This window comes from Cryptotermes secundus, unplaced genomic scaffold, assembly GCF_002891405.2.
Source record: "Cryptotermes secundus unplaced genomic scaffold, Csec_1.0 scaffold693, whole genome shotgun sequence".
Lineage (NCBI taxonomy): Eukaryota > Metazoa > Arthropoda > Insecta > Blattodea > Kalotermitidae > Cryptotermes > Cryptotermes secundus.
Genome location: NW_019722434.1, coordinates 464666 through 482789, shown reverse-complemented (window position 1 = coordinate 482789; position 18124 = coordinate 464666). Strand labels below are relative to the sequence as shown.

Here is an 18124-nt window from a genome sequence, read left to right as displayed (position 1 = left end):
CGTATGCTGTAGTGATTTGTAAAGTGTGCAGATTAGCGATGGCTCTGAAATTACGTGTGGTCACGAGTCGTGTGGTAAAGTGATCAATAAATCCAGTCACCAATCCAAAACCCTGTCGATAGTCACACATATATATGTATACTTATTTATTTTTGTTTTACAAGCATGAGATGAAAGTTCTGAAATTATAAAACTTCGGTTTGCCGTAGCAGCGAATTTTCTAGGGTTAAAACGTTGCATGGACGCAAGTTATTTTGTTGGTAAAGAATGAGCGAGAAGTCTCACTTCAGTGTATCGTGTCTGTTCTGTGAATATTGGCAATACGTTGATATATATATGCGAGGGGCCGCGCCATAGCTCAAGCGGTTAGTCGCTGGCTTCCCACCGCGGCGGCCCGGGTTCGATCTCGGGTCTGATGAAGTTGGATTTGTGGTGGAGAAAGTGGCGCTGAGGTAGGGTTTTTCCGAGTACATTGGTTTCCCCTGCCAATCTTCATTCCACCAATCGCTCCACAATCACCCTCACCTATCATCTGGGGCTGGTACAATAGATATGCGAGGAGCGGTGTCCTATGCATAGGAAAATGTTTGCGAGTGATTTTATGCGCATTATTCGTGGGCGGTAGGATTAACGTCGGCGTCGAGGCGCCGTAAAGGGGATACTGCACAAAGCATGAAGGTTCATAGTACGATAGCCTGTATAGGAAACGAGAGCAGCAAGCAAAGGCTCGGCTCAGTCTTCAATCCTGAAGATGGAGGCAGTAAGTTCCGACTACACGGCGCCATACGGCAAGAGAGTACTGTTCACAGTCCGACGCAGATTTTGTTACTTTTGATTCTAATATTGGGGACTGTTGAGCTCGAACAAAGGGCCGTTTAAGTAGTGGGCCATTAACCTGACCTCCATACCACCCCCATTTGTAGTAGCTTGATACCGAAGAGGTCCCGGGTTCAAGCCCTACATCACCACCGGTATCACAACCGCGAACCGTAACAACCGAACTCCCAAATGTCCGGTATGTCAATGGACGTTGGACAGCGGACGCTGGACAACGTAATATTGGTATAAAGAAGCGTCATTGTCACAAGCTTCGGGAGAATTGCGCTTCGTAAGGGTTGGTGACGTAAAGCCGTGTGGTCTGGTAGAAGGGGGAGAACGTTTCGTAAATCTGAAGATGGCGGCAGCAAGTTCCTTTGAAACATTGTTACTCATACACCAAACCACTAGATCTTACCTGGATACCTGCTGTCCTGACCCAGGTTTCGGCGGTTTTCCTCAGTCCCTCTACACATATGCACTTATTGTGCATTATTGTTTGTGCCTTGAACCGACCACGACCACTTCCTTACACAACACTATTGACGAAACGTCGCAACATCAGATGCTATATAACGTAGATACTGGCAGAACCGTAGATATCTCTGAAGACAGTAAAGGAAGAGGTCGGAGCCTGTTTTGAGAATGTCCCGTAGTGACTCTCGGGTCTGAAACCTCGACGAGGGGTAGGACTGTGGCCAGAGTTACGGACCCAGCGCAAGATATGCAGTCATTATGACAGCAATACTTACACTTGGGTCAGGGAAAGAATGAACACGCCAGTCGCCTGCTCGCCCACCCTGACTACAGTACAGAGAGAGAGGTGCAGTAGACGGAACGCGAGCCATCACAGAGCGACGCAGATTGTGGCGTCCTCATTCGACAGTTCCTGGCCGTATTTTCGTCACCCGTCGATCTGTACGGTTGCCTGCTCAGGGTGCGACCTACAGTCAAGAAGTTTAGACAAGAAGAATTCGTGAATATTATGTGCCGTCTTCTGATGTGTGACGTCGTGTAGTCTGGTAGATTGTTAGCGACGTTTTGAGGAACATTTAGCCTTCATCTTCATGGCATAAAATTTCCCAGAAGCACTGATAATGATATACCAGAATAAACGGCGTCATATACCAGGAGACTAATTGCCATTGTGACCGTCTGTATTCAAGCTTTCCCTCTTCCGACGTTTCGGATTCCAGATAAGCCGGCGTTCCTACTTGAATAAGGCCATGAGGAGTTGTGTGATGTCAAGTAGGTACCCCGTAGATGGAGGTAGGCGAGTACACGTTTGTGGCAGGGAAATCTGAAGGAAGACTGACGTGGGGGGGGGGAGGATGCTGTTAAAATGTAGCCTAAAGGTACAGATCTGGTGGTTGTGGGCTGGAGTCACATGGCTCAGAATTGTGACCAGAGTCGGGCTCTTGTGGACACGGTAATTGAACCTTCTGGTCCCATGAAATGCCGGGAATTCCTTGAGTAGCTGAGCGACTGACAGCTTCTCAAGAAGGATTCGGTTCCGTGGACTGAGTTAGTGCGTTAGCAGACTAATACGAATCTCATCAAGGCTGGCTTCAGCTTCTGCAAGTCACCATTACAGCAACTGTTGGTAAAATTTTATCCAATATCCATCTCTCAAGGTTAAGTCCATATGTAGATGAAATTATTGGGGATCATTAGTGTGGGTTTCGACGTAACAGATCAACTGCAGATCACGTGCTTCGCTTCCGTCAGATACTGGAGAGAAAATGGGACTACAATGAGACAGTACATCAGCTATTCATAGACATCTAGAAAGCCTATAATTCAGTTAGGAGGGAAGTATTGTACAGTATTCTCATAGAGTTCGGGGTACCCATGAAAATAATTAGGCTGATTAAAATGTGTTTAAACGAAACGTGTAGTAAAGTCCGTGCAGGTAAACATTTGTCTGACTAGTATCAGTTAGTTACTGGTTGTATTCCTTCCTGTTGTGTGGTGTTGCTTGCCTTGTTCTCGCCTCGAACACGCATGCGCATTGAGGGGACTATATTAATAACTTAAGCTACGATGCAGAATGCAGTAAGTTCCTCATCCATAATTGTTAACACCTGATGATGACCACATTTGTCGAAATATGTAGTGTAAAACTTGAAAGTGAATAATTTTAATAAGTTTTATAGAACATTAATGTCAGAAGGAGAGAGACTAATAGGAAGACCAGGACGTAGGTGGGTGGGTATTAAACTGGATTGTAGAGGGATAGAGTGGGGATGGTATGGTCTGGATCCATCTGGCTCAGGATAGGGACCAGTGGAGGGATCTTGTGAACACGGCAATAAACCTTCGGGTTCCATAAAATTCTGGAAAGTTCTTGAGTAGCTGCGCAATTGGTGGCTACTCAAGGAGGACTCCGCTCCATGAAGTTAGTTAGTTAGTTATATGGTCTCTTCGTAACAGTTCGCTTGCTCCTCCTGTTAGGCGTCCCCCTTGGCTAATGTACATGAAGTTCACCCACCGGGTTATCGGGAACACTCTGCACTCGTGTTCGGGACATGCTCGGGTCGAATTTCGTGGATTTCCTTAGTTCCTCCAGCCAAGCGGGGAACAGTATGGTCGGTACGTTCCACGTGCTGCCACTGGACTCCTGGACGCTCTACTGCCTAGGCACTCACAGACACGTGACACTGGGTGCCAAGTCAGTATAGGTAGAGCCGTCACATTGTGACACTTTACGCTTTTGCACAGAGATATACCTACATGTTAAACTTGTCCTGTGCTTAACTAATTAAGTACTACGCCATGAAGGCGTATGAGGGAGTAGATGTATACATCCACAGTTTCTTGACCTCGGCACTATCTTAAGGTGAGTGGTCAGCTTCACGCCCTGGCCGCTTTGCATTCAGGGAAAGAGCCCCCGTCACCCACTGGATAAGAGGTTGGTCGAAACCCAGAACCGGTCTGGACGACGTGGAGAAAAGAAAAATCTTGTCCCTACTGGAACTCGAACTCCGACCCCTCGGTCGCCTAGCCTTTACCCAGTCGCTACACCGACTCCGCTATCCGGGCTCATACCTACATGTTACTCTTTCATAAATTACTTCACTTAAACAACGACCTTCTAAATACTTTCAAATGTTTATTCATTTGTTACCTTGCCACATTATACAGGTGTCCCAGGAAGGAAGGTCAATACTCTGTGAGGTCATAGTAGCGGGTCACTCTAAGAAAAATGTTTATATGTATATGTGTTCTATTCCGAACGGTTTCCTAGATAGAGCCATTTCACTGTACAGCTCGAAAACTGTTGATAAGAAAGAGATATTACGTACGAGGGACACATGCAGAGACATTCCACTGTCCTTCCGTTTTATTCCCCCCTTCTTTGAGGCCACCTCTCGTGCTTGTCAGAATTCGTCAGCTTCTCGGCCTCCTTATCTCCACCTTTAGCTTCTGAAGAGCTCCTCGATCTCTGGTAGCGTCCTCCCATGCGTCTCGGGCAGACAGAAGTACATCGTGACGGTTCCTATGGCAATCACTGCAGTGTACAGAGTGAACACGTTGTCATATCCCATCCAGTGCCCCATGTCGGGGAACAGCTTCACCGCCAAGAAGCTGAAGATGGTCGCCATGAAGGTTGTGAACCCACAAGCCGAACCCCTTATCTCGAGAGGGAATACCTCCCCCAGCATTGCAAACGGAAGCGTCATAAAACCGACCGTACCTGTCATCACGGACAGAATGAGCGCTGTGACAGGAAACCAGCTGTACGTCATCACTGCCTCAGGACTGATGATTCCGCAGTGCATGAAACTGAGGAACGCTGCCAGCGCCCCTACAGACAGCGTCGTCCCCACTCCCGATATGTTACAGAGCAGCCGACGGCCGCACCGTTTGGACGCGTAGCTGATAGCAAGTGACGTGGCGAACCTGGACACGCCAATCAGGACGGTTGCCAGGTAATCGTCGAATGACAGTCCCGTATCCCGGACAATACTGGCCGCGTAGAAAATGACGACGAATATTCCAGAGAACTGCTGGAAGAAGAAGAACGCGTTCATGATGAGAAGCGGCTTGTAGGCCTCGGGTCTCTTCAGGAAGCTGAGCGTGTCCTTCCAGCTGTTCTGTTGGTCCTCGCGCGCCAACGCGATGTCCAACTCCTGCTGCAAGCTGTCCGAGAGGCTGGTATCCTCGGGTACGCTTCGTATGAGTCTCATGGAGGCTTGTGCTTCCTCAATCCTGCCCCGCGACACGAGCCACACGGGGCTCTCGGGCAGCAGGAACCACACCGCAATAATGGATATCATCGGGACACAGCTGCTGATACCAGCCACCAGGCGCCAGTTGTCCCGAAACAAGGACCCCAGCACGTAGACCACCAGGATGCCCAGAGAAACACCTAAAAATATGCGTTTAGTTTTCGTGGGAAACAAGAATGGCAGATTAAGTCTACAACGGACTACTTATGTAGGAGAGGAGTGAGGCGGAGGTATAGGTCAGTACTAAAGACTTGCTTTCTGTACTTGACCTCGTGTTCTCTTGCTGCGGATACAAACATGCGCGCCAGAACTGACATCTTGTTGGGACCAACATTAGTGTTGTAAGATTGAGGTTTTCACGGCGGTGACTATGAAGAAAGCAGTCTTCTGGGATTTGGCACCGTGTGATGTTAACCGACGTTTCGGAGGAACGTATCGCCTCCGTCTTCAGGGTAGAAGGAAAAATATAAGAAATACGCAAGCGAATGCCGGTTCTCACGGTCTCTTCGCTTGCGGATTTCTTATATTTTTCCTTCTACCCTGAAGATGGAGGCGATACCTTCCTCCGAAACGTCGGTTAACATCACATATACACGGTGCCAAATCCCAGAAGACTGCTTTCTTCAACATCAGTGTTATTCGGTATCATTTAGAAAGAAGTACGAAGTAACGGAACGTCATCACCTCGTCAGTTGCAAAGAGTTGGCGGCTACGCCGATAGAGGCTCCACTGTACGGTTTGCCCGTTGCCGCATTCATGTGCATTTTAGCGCGATTCCCTAATGTTATACCTAAACGTGGCATTACAACTACTTTATGAGAAGAATTCCCGTCGTGAAACTTCCGCCAGAAGTGCGCCTCTTATCACCATGTCGCCGCATGTAACTGTCCCGAGGAGCTTGAACCAGTTATGAAACTAGGCAGTGCGGAATCTTACTGAAATTGGACACATTCGAATTTTGGTTACAGTGGGACTACAATGACGGACATTTCACTTGAAGACCTGCGCGTCTCTCTTCTCGCATTTCGATCGTTTCTCGCAATTTCTTTTTTTTGGGGGGGGGTGGGCCGTAAAATGTCTCGAAAAAAATATAGGTATAAGAAGGAGACATCTTGCGCCCAATTCTTTTTTTTTTGTGAGTCTTGCGGTTTGCGAGACAATTAAACAGAAACGTGCGAACTCCCTAGAATTCAAAAGTCATATGCACATTTCCTAACTGGACTCGATCAGTTTAGATTTTAACGCGTAACAAGGGTTATGCCTGATCAGTATAAAACGAAATCAAATGAATGTACAATCCTCTACAGCAAACGCTTCCACCGTGCCTTCACTTCGAGTTGTCTCTCCAAATAACATCAATTACAGCGTACAGCGTTCCTCGGAGACTGTGGGCACTTGTGTGCTGACAGCAAGAACTGAGCGCTTACCTATGCTCGGCCACGTGATCAGAACTCCCCTCCAGATCTTATCCATGGCCTCACCGACGTACACAACGGCCGGGGTACTGACGAGCCCTGCAGCGATCCCTGTCAGGAGTCGACCCGTGTACACCTGGTACAAGAACCAGGGCTCGCTGTGAGAAGCCGTGGCAATGAGGAGCCAACCTATCACTGCGGGCGCGTTGACCAGTAAGAGGGTGCGCCTGCGCCCCAGTCTGTGCAACATTGGGCCCATCAGGAGACATCCCGGAGGCATCCCGAGGGTAGTAAGCGAGGCTACGGGAATGAAGGGAGTGTCAGAAAATGTTAATGTGTGTGTACATTGCAGTGGCGTGACTGTTATGTACAGTATTATACTAGCGACAAGAATGCACGCCGCTGATTATTGTTGTACAGTGGTGTGAAAATAAAATTTACAGTATTACTGAAGCATCCAAGAAAAGTTCTTCCTGAATGTGGTACAACACCGATCATTTTCTGACACCGATCATTTTCTGACAGTGGCGTCAAAATTACAGTTCTCTGCGCCGTAACAATTGTCATTGTGATCTTGCAGTGGCGTACAGACACTCACCTATCCATGACGCTTGTGCGTCGGATACACAAGGTGTGTGGTCTAATGCCTGCATGGCTGGTAGCGCCACGGCGGAGAATCCAAGCGTCATTCCTGAAGCTACTGTTCCCAGATTGGCCACAGCCCCTAGCGCCAGTTGCTGTGCAGAACAAACACGCAATCATATGAGTAGTTTGTCATACGCGGCTGAAGAAAGGAGATGACGAAAACGGGATTTTGTTATGACTGTCAGGAACCGTGAAAATGGGGTTTGGGGGCACAGACTGCATTCATTTGGCTCGGTATTCTGAGAGACACGCGATAGCCTAGTTGGTTGAGGCACCATGCTACAAGCAGGAAGGTCGCGGGTTCAAGTCCCGATGAGGTCAGTTGATTTTTCCAATTAACCTAATTCTTACCACCGCACTATGGCCTTGGGGTCGACTCAGCCCTGTGACCCACCCAGCCCAGCTGCCCCGAAGGGTTCCGGGCGCTATTTCCCCTGTAAAAACGGCTGGCACGCGAAACTGGCCACACACCTCCATTTAGTTCCCTCTATACGTGCACTCCCCCCATACGTCTTCATAACATGGTGGCTAATGTCCCCACATCCAAGCCCGAGGGCTACTTTCGGGAACGGGAAATCGGAATTCTCGGGATTTCCCGAAATCATAAGTTATGCCGTATTTACAGAAACATTTTATTTGCGTGTTTTAATAATAAGCAGCAAATCATTTTTGTGTGATAGGGTTATGCTAAAAATTTAAGAAATTATCTGCAAAAGACAATATTATAATAATAAATGCATGTTTCTTATTATTACTCGTATGAGCCAATATATTGTCACAAGATTATATAATTGAATGACGTGTAAAAATGGTCTCTGCCAGAACAGACATTTGATAATAGAAAGCATGAGAAGAAGGTAACATTGCAATGAAATGGGCGCCAAGTAAAATCATTTTAAAATTTGAAAGATAATATCACAAATATTTACTATTTAAAGGTCATCATTCTTAAAATGAAAAATTGAAACAATTTAAATCGGATTTAATGTCTTTAAAACCCACTGGATAATTCTTCCTAATGTGTTCCAGCGTGTTTTCTTTTTCCCGATTTCTCGACTTTTTTTTTTTTTTTCGTGATTCGGAGAAACATTCAAATGATGCCAAGAAACGCCGGGAAGGCATTCCCGCACGGAAACACTACTGTGAGGTTTCCTGTTTGCGCCGATTCGCCCACGCTGAGAAGCCTCCATGAGAGCGACTTGACGTATAATTTGAGTGACCCACTGTTCCCCGAACAGCTGAAGGTAAGCTGGAGCGTATGGATGCCGTGACATCGGAGCTTAGCGCCTGTCCGCCAACAGCAATTCGGGATCTCACGGAACGGGACACATCGGACGACAGTAACGAACAAGCTTTGCGGGGGTTTCTGCGTCCATCGTTAAATATTTATGGGAGTGAAAAGTGTTTCCAAAAAAAAAAGAAGTTATAGAGAGAAATTAAAAACACGTTTTGTGTCTGGCTTCTACGCTGAGCGCACACTTCATAACTTTTGAGATAAACAACGTAACTGACGAGACTTTAAGTCTAGCAGATTAAGCGGGTGTTCACATGGAATCAGCAGTATTTTTCCGACACGCATGCGCCGTCACATTCCTGATCTGGGGACTTAAGTTTGTGTGTGCCGCGCTCCGCATGATTCCACGTCTGCTGGAATTGTTCCAGAGATTTTAACCTGACTTATCACGCCCCACACCCACACATTCGAATTTGGAACGGGCCACAACTGTGGCGGTTCCTAATACGAAACTTTAGTGTTGACAAGAAAATTGCAAAATTTCGGGTCAGGTTTCAATTTTTGCCTGATGAAACACTTCTGTCCAGATCAAATCTGCGGGCTTCATGATGGCTTTCACCCACTAACACAAGTTCTTAACATAGTGTATTAAATCCGCGGTCTTATACTTTTGAAGCACAGTGGTCACTATATGTACCATCTACTTTAATACCGAATATTCTGCATTCTGCCCACAGAGTGTAGCTGTGTGTTCCGTACGGTTCTCACAGTAAACAGCGACTGTTTCCCTAAACAGCATTAACCGGTTGGGCTCTGTAGCGGAGACGTAATGTTTCCTATGAGGTACGGACTGAATTTTAGTATGTTTTCCTTATTTTGAAAAAATAAGAAGAGGTTTATGAGATCACCTTGCTGTCTGCATATCCCCCCCCCCGCCTTGCTGTCTCTGTGTCTGTGTTTTTCCCCTCAAATTCTTTTCGTTTGCTTTGTGGCCCGTACCATACCACGCGAACATAGGCAGTTGGTTATTCCCAGAATTTCTTGTTCTATTTCACTAATGTAAACATGAGGACTCTGTCAACACTTGCATCTGTGAGAAGCACAGAGCGCACGCTCTTCAAGATAACAAGGTTACAGTTGCCTTATTGCGAGACACTGGAAGGGCCACAGGACTAATTTCTAAATTTATTTTGGCCAATATTTTGCCTCGTTTAACACATGCGGTACACAATTATCTCCCAATCGATCTTTTTCTTTGTTGAATAGGGACTTTCAACCAAGCCAACGCCCCATTCAGGCAGGAGTGCCTCAGCTTGGCTCACCAGAGCCAACGTACCCTTCAACATTTACGCTATGTCATGTCAGCCGCTGCTCTGGGCCACTTAGAAGGCCTAGAAGCCGATCGCAGTTGCCGCGGCTCGAAAGTTGAGATCGTGGGTTCGAATCTCACTGAAGGCATGGGTGTTTGTTTGCCTTTATTGTGTATTTGTGTTGTCCTGTGTGTCGGTAGCAGCCTTGCGACGGACTGATCTCCCGTCCAAGGAATCCTACCGAATATGTATAGAATTAAGAAACTGTTCCAACAAAAGGACTGGAGATAGACAGGTAAGCCTCTTGGGCCCGTGTTCCGGAAATGGAGAATTAGGAATCTTACAAACAAGTGCACAGTTACTTTGTTTTCCAGACTATCTCCGCCGCAGTTTGCTTCCAGTAAAGATTCTCAACGAAATCTCCTGTTGGACATAAGATTCAAAATTAGCATAAAGGACCAACATATCCTGCATCCTGCGCAAAGCTAACTGCAGGCTGAGGCAACTGTTCCCTATCTGAAACAAATCCTCCACCATTAACATTAATTAATCTAGCGTCTCCGCTCTCTGTAGTGACATGTCTGGAGACATGCTGCTGACACAGACATTTCGAAGTAAAGTCCTGAGGATAATAACGAAACTGACATTTGTGACATCAAATGTAAATAATTAATAAGAACTCATATCAAGATGTTAGCAAGGGCACGGTATCAAAGGTCTTTGACGTGCGGAACAGTCTCATGTTCGCAAGCAAACACTTGGCTGAAACTGATGAGAATCTCTGTCAGAAGCCATGCACCACTCACAGAACTCGTCGGCGGTCACATGGACTAATGAGCCACATGTTTACATATGTAGGTGTGTGTAGGCGTGTATGCTGTTTACACATACCGCAAAGCTCCTTGTATACACAGGAGAGAAACTGTTTGAAGGAAATATGGACGTTTGTTAAGATGAAGGAGCAACAGCCAGACATGGACTGACGTATAAACGCCGGACTGCTGGCTAGAAGTCGGTTTACATCCGGAAGGTCCTGCGACCGGCCAACTCCATCAAGGTTTTCCGTGATTTTACTCGGCCCTAGAGCAAATGCTGAGTTGGTGCCCAGATTCCACGTTACACTGCATGCTTCATGTGCAGCCCTTCCATTGGTGACCTCAAAATTTCGCCCTCATATAGCCCTCCCTATTTTAAAACAAAATTCCCCAACATTGCTTTCGAGTCCTACATGCTACCGAATGATGCGCCGAGGCCGACGTTTAGCGCCATCCCCCACGAATATGACGCAGAAATAGTTAGCCGTAAACAGCCTGCTTTACAGAGCATACAACTGCACTTCACATAACCACATCAGGATATTACCATTGCCTGCAATGCTGTCACATCCGCGCATGGAACTAGTTGCCATGGTGACGTGAAATTGTCTCGTGATTATATAAAGAAGGAATGACGGAGGAAGTTACTTCCTCGCACGCAGTTGCAGGGCAGTGGGGGCCTCGGTTCGGATCCGTTACACAAGTCTCTCAAAACCGCGTGAAATTGGGGGGGGGGGCTCACTGTTACGTAACGTGATGAACTCACCTTATAGCACGCCATAGCCGCGTCCGCCAGCACGTGTCTGCGTCCGTCCAACAGAAAAAATGTTGTGTAACTCGCGTCTTCTTGCTGCTTTTTGTTCCTTCTGATGCAGTGATGACGTACTTACTCCTCGGATGTTTCGTGATGCCATGTCACGAAGGCCATTGTGGTGGAGCCTTGCCTTACAGTGTCGGATTCATTGTGGGCGCCGTGCAGACTTGAGCAGGGCGCAAGCAGCAGAGCTCCTGCCCGTCTTCTGTTCCGCTGCTCAAGAAAGTGGGACGAATTTCCGAAGCCTGGTCACTTGCTTCGCTTCGACTATGGACAAGGTTCAACGGTTCTTTGTAAATAAACAAGTGGGGTCACTTCATTGAGACTCTCGCAGCACTGACTGTGCCCTTTGGATCACTGAACCGTGTTAAACTGCGCATATTGAGCGCTTGGGAACACTAGGTCATGGGGGTTCGGTGAAGTAACTTGTTCCGTGTCCGCTGGTCCGGACCCAGCACTGGCCCTCTCCTCCCTCTCGGGTCTTATACACACATACGGGCGGACGGTAGGACCCAGCCCACCGAGTTCAAACCCGAAGATGGAGGCAGCGTGTATCTCCGAAACGTCGGAAGCTCTGCCCACATCCATACGGTGCAAGGACCCAAACTCAGAATTAACAGCACTAAATAAAATGTAAGGACGGAAGAGAGTTTACTTACTTATTTGGATGACAGTATCAGACAGCGGCGAATCACTTATTTACTTATTGTTTATTTAATGACGCTGTCTCTATCTCTGGCTGTGTAGCGTCCAGCGATAGGATTATTAGAGAGTAATTAATTGTAATGGATTTGACAGGAATCGGGCATAACCTGATTTCAAGTACAGTACTATCCCTGCATTTACCCGAAGGGACTGAGGAAAACTATGAAAAAGCTCATTCAGGATAGTCGGGATTCCTGGCCGAGATTCGAACTCCACCATTTAGGCTACGCATCTCATGTACTGTTCTTAACACTGAAGTTACGATGACGCAAAATGGTGAAACAGAAAAAACACACAAAATTTCGCTTTTAAATTCTTCGTTTAATGTCACAGTCATACAGAACACATGAATACATTTCGTGGGATAACGTAGGTGGTATATATAGTTACCGCTGTGCTATGAAGCGTTAAATATTGTTGAATTATGAGCTGTTGGGAGCAGGGTGGACCACACTGCTTGGCTTGCAAGGCAAGATCAGATCGCGTCCGCACAGTGCGCACCAAGAGAATGCTCTGTGCCACGGACGGGCGGACAGGAGCGCAGGGCAAGCAGCCCGCTCGAAGTGACCCTGCCAGTAGCCGACCGAAGACATCACTTCTCCCTAACGAACCCCACCAGAGGATGGAAACAGATGTAATTTCCGAAACTGGTAGTTAAGTACAGAAATATACGTAAGGAAAGCAGCTAATTAAGGACGGCTGTCTCTCGTGTTATGTTCATTCCATTTAAAGCGACAAACTAATTCAGGGCGACTTCAGTTAACAGGGGTCGCTTCAATGCGAGTTGGTTGCTGAAAGGGGAGGGGGTCGATAATTCTGTGTTTACGGAGGAGAAAATTATGTTCGATTTATGTGATTTACCGTCTGCACAAACTATCCCACAATTCGAGGAATACCTGTGCACTGCTGTATAAACACATACCATTCTTTTTGTCGTGACGTCCAGCCGAAGAGTGTCGCCTTGAATAGGCAAATCTTACGGAAGAAACGCCCCGTGTCTTCAACATGCTCTCCAGTATGGCGGTTTTGGTTCCCATCGCGTGTTACAAATACTCGTCGGTTTAGAACATTTCTACGGATGATGTACTGGTTTAGGTCACTGTCACATGGTGACACAAGCTCAGATATACGTGTATTTCAGACACCGAAAACAGTGGACTTGACCCCTTCGATGCAACATCGCAGATACCGTAGACAGTTTGCTCAAGGCATAAGGGCTTCTGAGCCCTTCAATTTCAGCTGTTTCGGCACTGCATAAGGCTACATACAAAGCGACTGGAATGTACACCAAGCATACTGATGTCTCCGACAAAAACACTGCTCCCATCATCAGGGTAGAAGATTAAGCAAAGCAGGCAACGAATAAGAAACAAGCAACAAACGGAGCCTGATGATGCAAGCAGTCCGACCTCCGAAACGTCAGTGAATTTACACCAAACTACCTGAAACCCAGCCAATGAATATGTTCCTTTTGCACTTCTACATGTGCCGTGTTTTGAAAGTGGGCGGGATGCTATCAGTTTCTGAACCCAAACCGAACTGCAACCTTCAAAGGTAGAGACGTTGGCCGAAGTCTGGAGCTCTGAAATATTCTGATTTGGCTTCGCAGGAAAGGACTGGAGTAGAGTGCAGCTGCACTCTGGCACAGACACCCCGCGTAGCAATGTTGCAAGCATTCCGTACCAGCCACAAATCTCGGTCCCATCACGACGGTCTCTGTGTTCTGAGACCCTAAGTTCACTTTCTCAGTTGCCTTGTCTCCATCAACTGCCGCCCAGTTGTTCCTGAAGAAGGACCAGCTAATGGCCCTGAACAACTTCAACTATTCTGGCCCAGGCAACAGGCACGCGGCTGTCTTGTCCCCACCTGCAGCCACCCTGTTGCTCCTGGAGAACGGCAACCCTTCAGACACAGCCATCAGTTTCTTGGCTGCCTTATCTCCATCCGCCGCCTTCCGTCGGCTCCTGAAGAACTCCTCGATCTCTTGCAGACTCTTTCCATGCGTCTCAGGTAGAAAGAAGTACATAGTGACGGTTCCTATGGCAACCACTGCAGTGTACAGAGTGAACACGTTGTGATATCCCATCCAGTGCCTCATGTCCGGAAACAGTTTGATGGCCAGGAAGGAATAGAGAGTCGCTATGAAGGTTGTTACCCCACATGCCCAGCCCCTTATCTTAGCAGGAAAGACTTCCCCAAGCATAGCAAAAGGGAGTGTCAGGAAGCCCAAATTACCAGTCAAGACAGAGAGCAGGAGCGCAGTGATGGGGATCCACCCGTATGCTACAGCTGCTTCATGGCTGATGTACCCATCGTGCATTAGACTGAGGAACCCGGCCAGCACGCCTGAGGACAGCGTCATTCCCACTCCGGATATGTTACACAGCAGCCGACGGCCACACCGTTTGGACGCGCAGCTGATCACAACGCTCATGACCAACCTTGATATGCCAATAAGTACCGTTACAAGGTAACCGTCAACATGCACGCCGATCTCTCTGACAATAGTCACTGCATACATTATCACTACAAATATTCCAGAGAACTGCTGGAAAAAGAAGAAAGCATTGAAGATAAGAAGCGGCTTGTAAGCCTCAGGTTTTCTGAGGAAGCCGAGTATGTCCTTCCAGCTGTTGGTTTTGTCCAGTCGTCCGCTGCTGTGCATCATGTCGTCCAGCTCCTGCTGCAAATTATCTGGGAGTGGGTCTTCCGTAGGCACACTTCTGATGTACCTAAGGGAGGCTTCTGCTTCCTGAGCCCTGCCCCGCGATAGAAGCCACACTGGGCTCTCTGGCAACATCGCCCATACCGCAGCGATGGAGACTGCCGGGAGGAAGCAACAGACGCCTGCCACCAGGCGCCAGTTATCCTGGAAGAGTGCTCCTAGTGTGTAGACTGCCACGATACCGAGAGAAATGCCTGAAATAACAAGTCGGTTGTTACAGTTCGCACTGGAAATGTTGTTTGGGCGCCAAGGCACTGGTCCCTGCCCTACTTACCAAACGACGGCCACGTGACCACAACGGCCCTCCATTTCTTATGCAAGACCTCGCCCACGTAAACAACTGCCGGGGTGCTGACGAGCCCCGTAGCGAAACCTGTGAGGAGTCGACCCGCGTACACTTGATATAGGAACCAGGGCTCGCTGTGAGAGGCCGTGGCGATGAGAAACCAGCCCAGCACTGCGGGCGCGTTGACAAGCATCATGGAACGCCTGCGCCCCAGTCTGTCTAGCAGTGGGCTCATGAGCAGACAGCCCGCCGGCATTCCGAGGGACACTAGAGATGCTGAAGAGAGATACGCAATCAATTAATTACTCTGGGACAGAGGCGTTCTTGAGAAAGTCTGCTGGTCGAGAATTGGGACAGAGGCGTTCTTGAGAGAGTCTACTGGTCGAGAATTAGGACAGAGGCGTTCTTGAGAAAGTCTGCTGGTCAAGAATTGGGACAGAGGCGTTCTTGAGAGAGTCTACTGGTCGAGAATTAGGACAGAGGCGTTCTTGAGAAAGTCTGCTGGTCAAGAATTGGGACAGAGGCGTTCTTGAGAGAGTCTACTGGTCGAGAATTAGGACAGAGGCGTTCTTGAGAAAGTCTGCTGGTCAAGAATTGGGACAGAGGCGTTCTTGAGAGAGTCTACTGGTCGAGAATTAGGACAGAGGCGTTCTTGAGAAAGTCTGCTGGTCAAGAATTGGGACAGAGGCGTTCTTGAGAGAGTCTACTGGTCGAGAATTAGGACAGAGGCGTTCTTGAGAAAGTCTGCTGGTCAAGAATTGGGACAGAGGCGTTCTTGAGAGAGTCTACTGGTCGAGAATTAGGACAGAGGCGTTCTTGAGAAAGTCTGCTGGTCAAGAATTGGGACAGAGGCGTTCTTGAGAGAGTCTACTGGTCGAGAATTAGGACAGAGGCGTTCTTGAGAAAGTCTGCTGGTCAAGAATTGGGACAGAGGCGTTCTTGAGAGAGTCTGCTGGTCAAGAATTGGGACAGAGGCGTTATTGAGAGTCTACTGGTCGAGAATTGGGACAGAGGCGTTCTTGAGAGAGTCTGCTGGTCGAGAACTGGGACAGAGGCGTTCTTGAGAAAGTCTGCTGGTCAAGAAACATGTTCTAAATTACGCTGGGACAGAGGCGTTCTTGAGAAAGTCTGCTGGTCGAGAATTGGGACAGGGGCGTTCTTGAGAGAGTCTGCTGGTCGAGAATTAGGACAGAGGCGTTCTTGAGAAAGTCTGCTGGTCAAGAATTGGGACAGAGGCGTTCTTGAGAGAGTCTGCTGGTCAAGAATTGGGACAGAGGCGTTATTGAGAGTCTACTGGTCGAGAATTGGGACAGAGGCGTTCTTGAGAGAGTCTGCTGGTCGAGAACTGGGACAGAGGCGTTCTTGAGAAAGTCTGCTGGTCAAGAAACATGTTCTAAATTACGCTGGGACAGAGGCGTTCTTGAGAAAGTCTGCTGGTCGAGAATTGGGACAGGGGCGTTCTTGAGAGAGTCTGCTGGTCGAGAATTAGGACAGAGGCGTTCTTGAGAAAGTCTGCTGGTCAAGAATTGGGACAGAGGCGTTCTTGAGAGAATCTACTGGTCCAGATATTCCCTCCCTTTCATTTACACGAAGTCCATTGCCCTGCTCATAAGCGTCTGCCACTATTCCCTATATTATCCAGGTGGATCTATGCAAAGGGCATGGAAGTAAGTTCCATGGAAAGTGCTCGCCTAGTGCTGCATTTACTTCTAGGGAAGGTTATCACTATCAATATGCATATGGGCAGACAGGCTGTACTAGTGTAGGGGAGACGTGTCACAGTGTTGGGGGTCCATGCATGGGACTTCTTCCCGTTGGCCCACTGTAGTGTAGACCCTATGTAAGTCACGTGAATTTTAGTATTGTCCTTCCGTCCGTGCCGTAACCTCCAACGTGGGTTTCTTTCCTTCAGGTGCGTGCAGACACGCCGTAATCGTGCCTTGCAAAGTGGCACGCGGATATTGTCATCGTGACGTTGCAATGGCCTGCGGACATACTCATTGCTGTGTTACATAAGAGGGCGTTGGAGTCAGTTGAGTGGCTTGCAGATACTGTAATGTTGCAGTGGCGTGCAGTCATGCTTATTACATTGTTCTATTAGTACATTATAATTCGTGCAGTGGCGTACGGACATTGCCATTGTAAATTATCAGTGACGCGCAGTCACTCACCTATCCATGATGCTTGTTCATCAGATATATATGGAGTGTGGTCTTCCGCCTGCATGACAGGTAGCGCCACGGCGGAGAACCCGAGAGTCATTCCTGATGCAATGGTCCCCAGGTTTGCAACCGCTCCCACTGCCAGTTGCTAGAAAGTTAAGCAAACGTTCCGTTTGTTTCCTTGTGTAGGATGTCTCATTTCGAGACGAGAGCGGCGTAAGAGACAAGATTCAGTGAATCATATCAGGCACTTAACAAAGTGGTGTTTAACTAATACTCTGCCAAGTGTTGCAGTTACAGAACTGTATCGCCTATATACACTTAGCCCTTGCTAATGCGGCTACAGATAATCCGGATGTCATTTAATCCAGTTCGAAATATGAAAAATGCTGTTCACAATTGAGTACATACAGGGTGATTCGAATTTATTGTCGGGATTTCTGTGACTTATAAACGGAAACCACGACAATAATTTATAACCAGTTTGTACTTTGAAAGACACGTGGCACTTAGGGAGGCAGATGAGTCACTTGTCTGTTCAGTCAAAACTTGAGACAGTTTCCTCAAACCTGCAACACTACGTTCAAAAACAAGTGCAACTCCCCAGTCTTCTGTCGGCGAATAAATGCATTGTCTTTTTATGGGTTTTAAATAAAGGCTCTACAGTTATGTTTATTATCTTAATTTCATCAGAACTGCTTATATCATAATGTTGTATTTTAGCGTCCTGTTGCACTGATTTTCATCCATGACATGTATACAGTGGCCGTCTTGTAGTGCACTCAATCTCACCTGTTACTTCACGACGTGTTTCGGCAACATAGTGCCATCATCATGTGCCCTAATTACGCTAATCTAGTGCATTGCTTGCCCTCATATGTCTTTATAAAATCATTTAAAAAGTATTTAAAAAGTGCGTATTCGTCAACTATAATAAATTTACACACACTAAATTTATTATAGTT

General features: G+C 47.5%; 3 protein-coding genes across 9 annotated transcripts in view; 1 reads left to right on the top strand and 2 right to left on the bottom strand.

Annotated features, from left to right (window-relative positions):
- LOC111861425 (cytochrome P450 4C1) overlaps positions 1 to 18124 on the top strand; it is a 90696-nt gene that overhangs the window by 27917 nt on the left and 44655 nt on the right. The window lies entirely within an intron of this gene.
- LOC111861432 (facilitated trehalose transporter Tret1) lies at positions 3909 to 11533 on the bottom strand. 2 transcript variants are annotated; one of them, XM_023845987.2, is made up of 4 exons: positions 11234 to 11530; positions 7062 to 7200; positions 6476 to 6763; positions 3909 to 5188 (listed from the first exon to the last, which is right to left on the bottom strand). In XM_023845987.2, exons 1-4 carry the CDS (start codon positions 11246 to 11248, stop codon positions 4236 to 4238), a joined length of 1395 nt encoding a protein of 464 aa, XP_023701755.1. In that variant the 5' UTR covers positions 11249 to 11530; the 3' UTR covers positions 3909 to 4235. The 2 variants fall into 2 exon arrangements, with proteins under 2 accessions (XP_023701755.1, XP_023701756.1); XM_023845988.2 differs by lacking the exon at positions 6476 to 6763 and having other exon boundaries at positions 11234 to 11533.
- Positions 12287 to 18124, bottom strand: part of LOC111861426 (facilitated trehalose transporter Tret1-2 homolog) — a 14031-nt gene continuing 8193 nt past the window's right edge. For all 4 annotated transcript variants that reach the window (XM_023845977.2, XM_023845980.2, XM_023845978.1 and 1 more), the window contains 3 exons: positions 17169 to 17307; positions 14986 to 15273; positions 12287 to 14905 (listed from right to left, as the gene is read on the bottom strand). In XM_023845977.2, the coding sequence (XP_023701745.1) occupies positions 13809 to 14905; positions 14986 to 15273; positions 17169 to 17307 (1524 nt within the window). In that variant the 3' untranslated portion in view covers positions 12287 to 13808. The remainder of the gene's footprint in view (positions 14906 to 14985; positions 15274 to 17168; positions 17308 to 18124) is intronic.

Excerpts from the sequence above, each read along its gene's own strand:
- LOC111861432 (XM_023845987.2), bottom strand. Across the intron at positions 6,764-7,061 it reads CGCACAAGCGTCATGGATAG|CCTCGCTTACTACCCTCGGG; the intron begins GTGAGTGTCTGT and ends TCATTCCCGTAG. Across the intron at positions 5,189-6,475 it reads GATCACGTGGCCGAGCATAG|GTGTTTCTCTGGGCATCCTG; the intron begins GTAAGCGCTCAG and ends GCATATTTTTAG.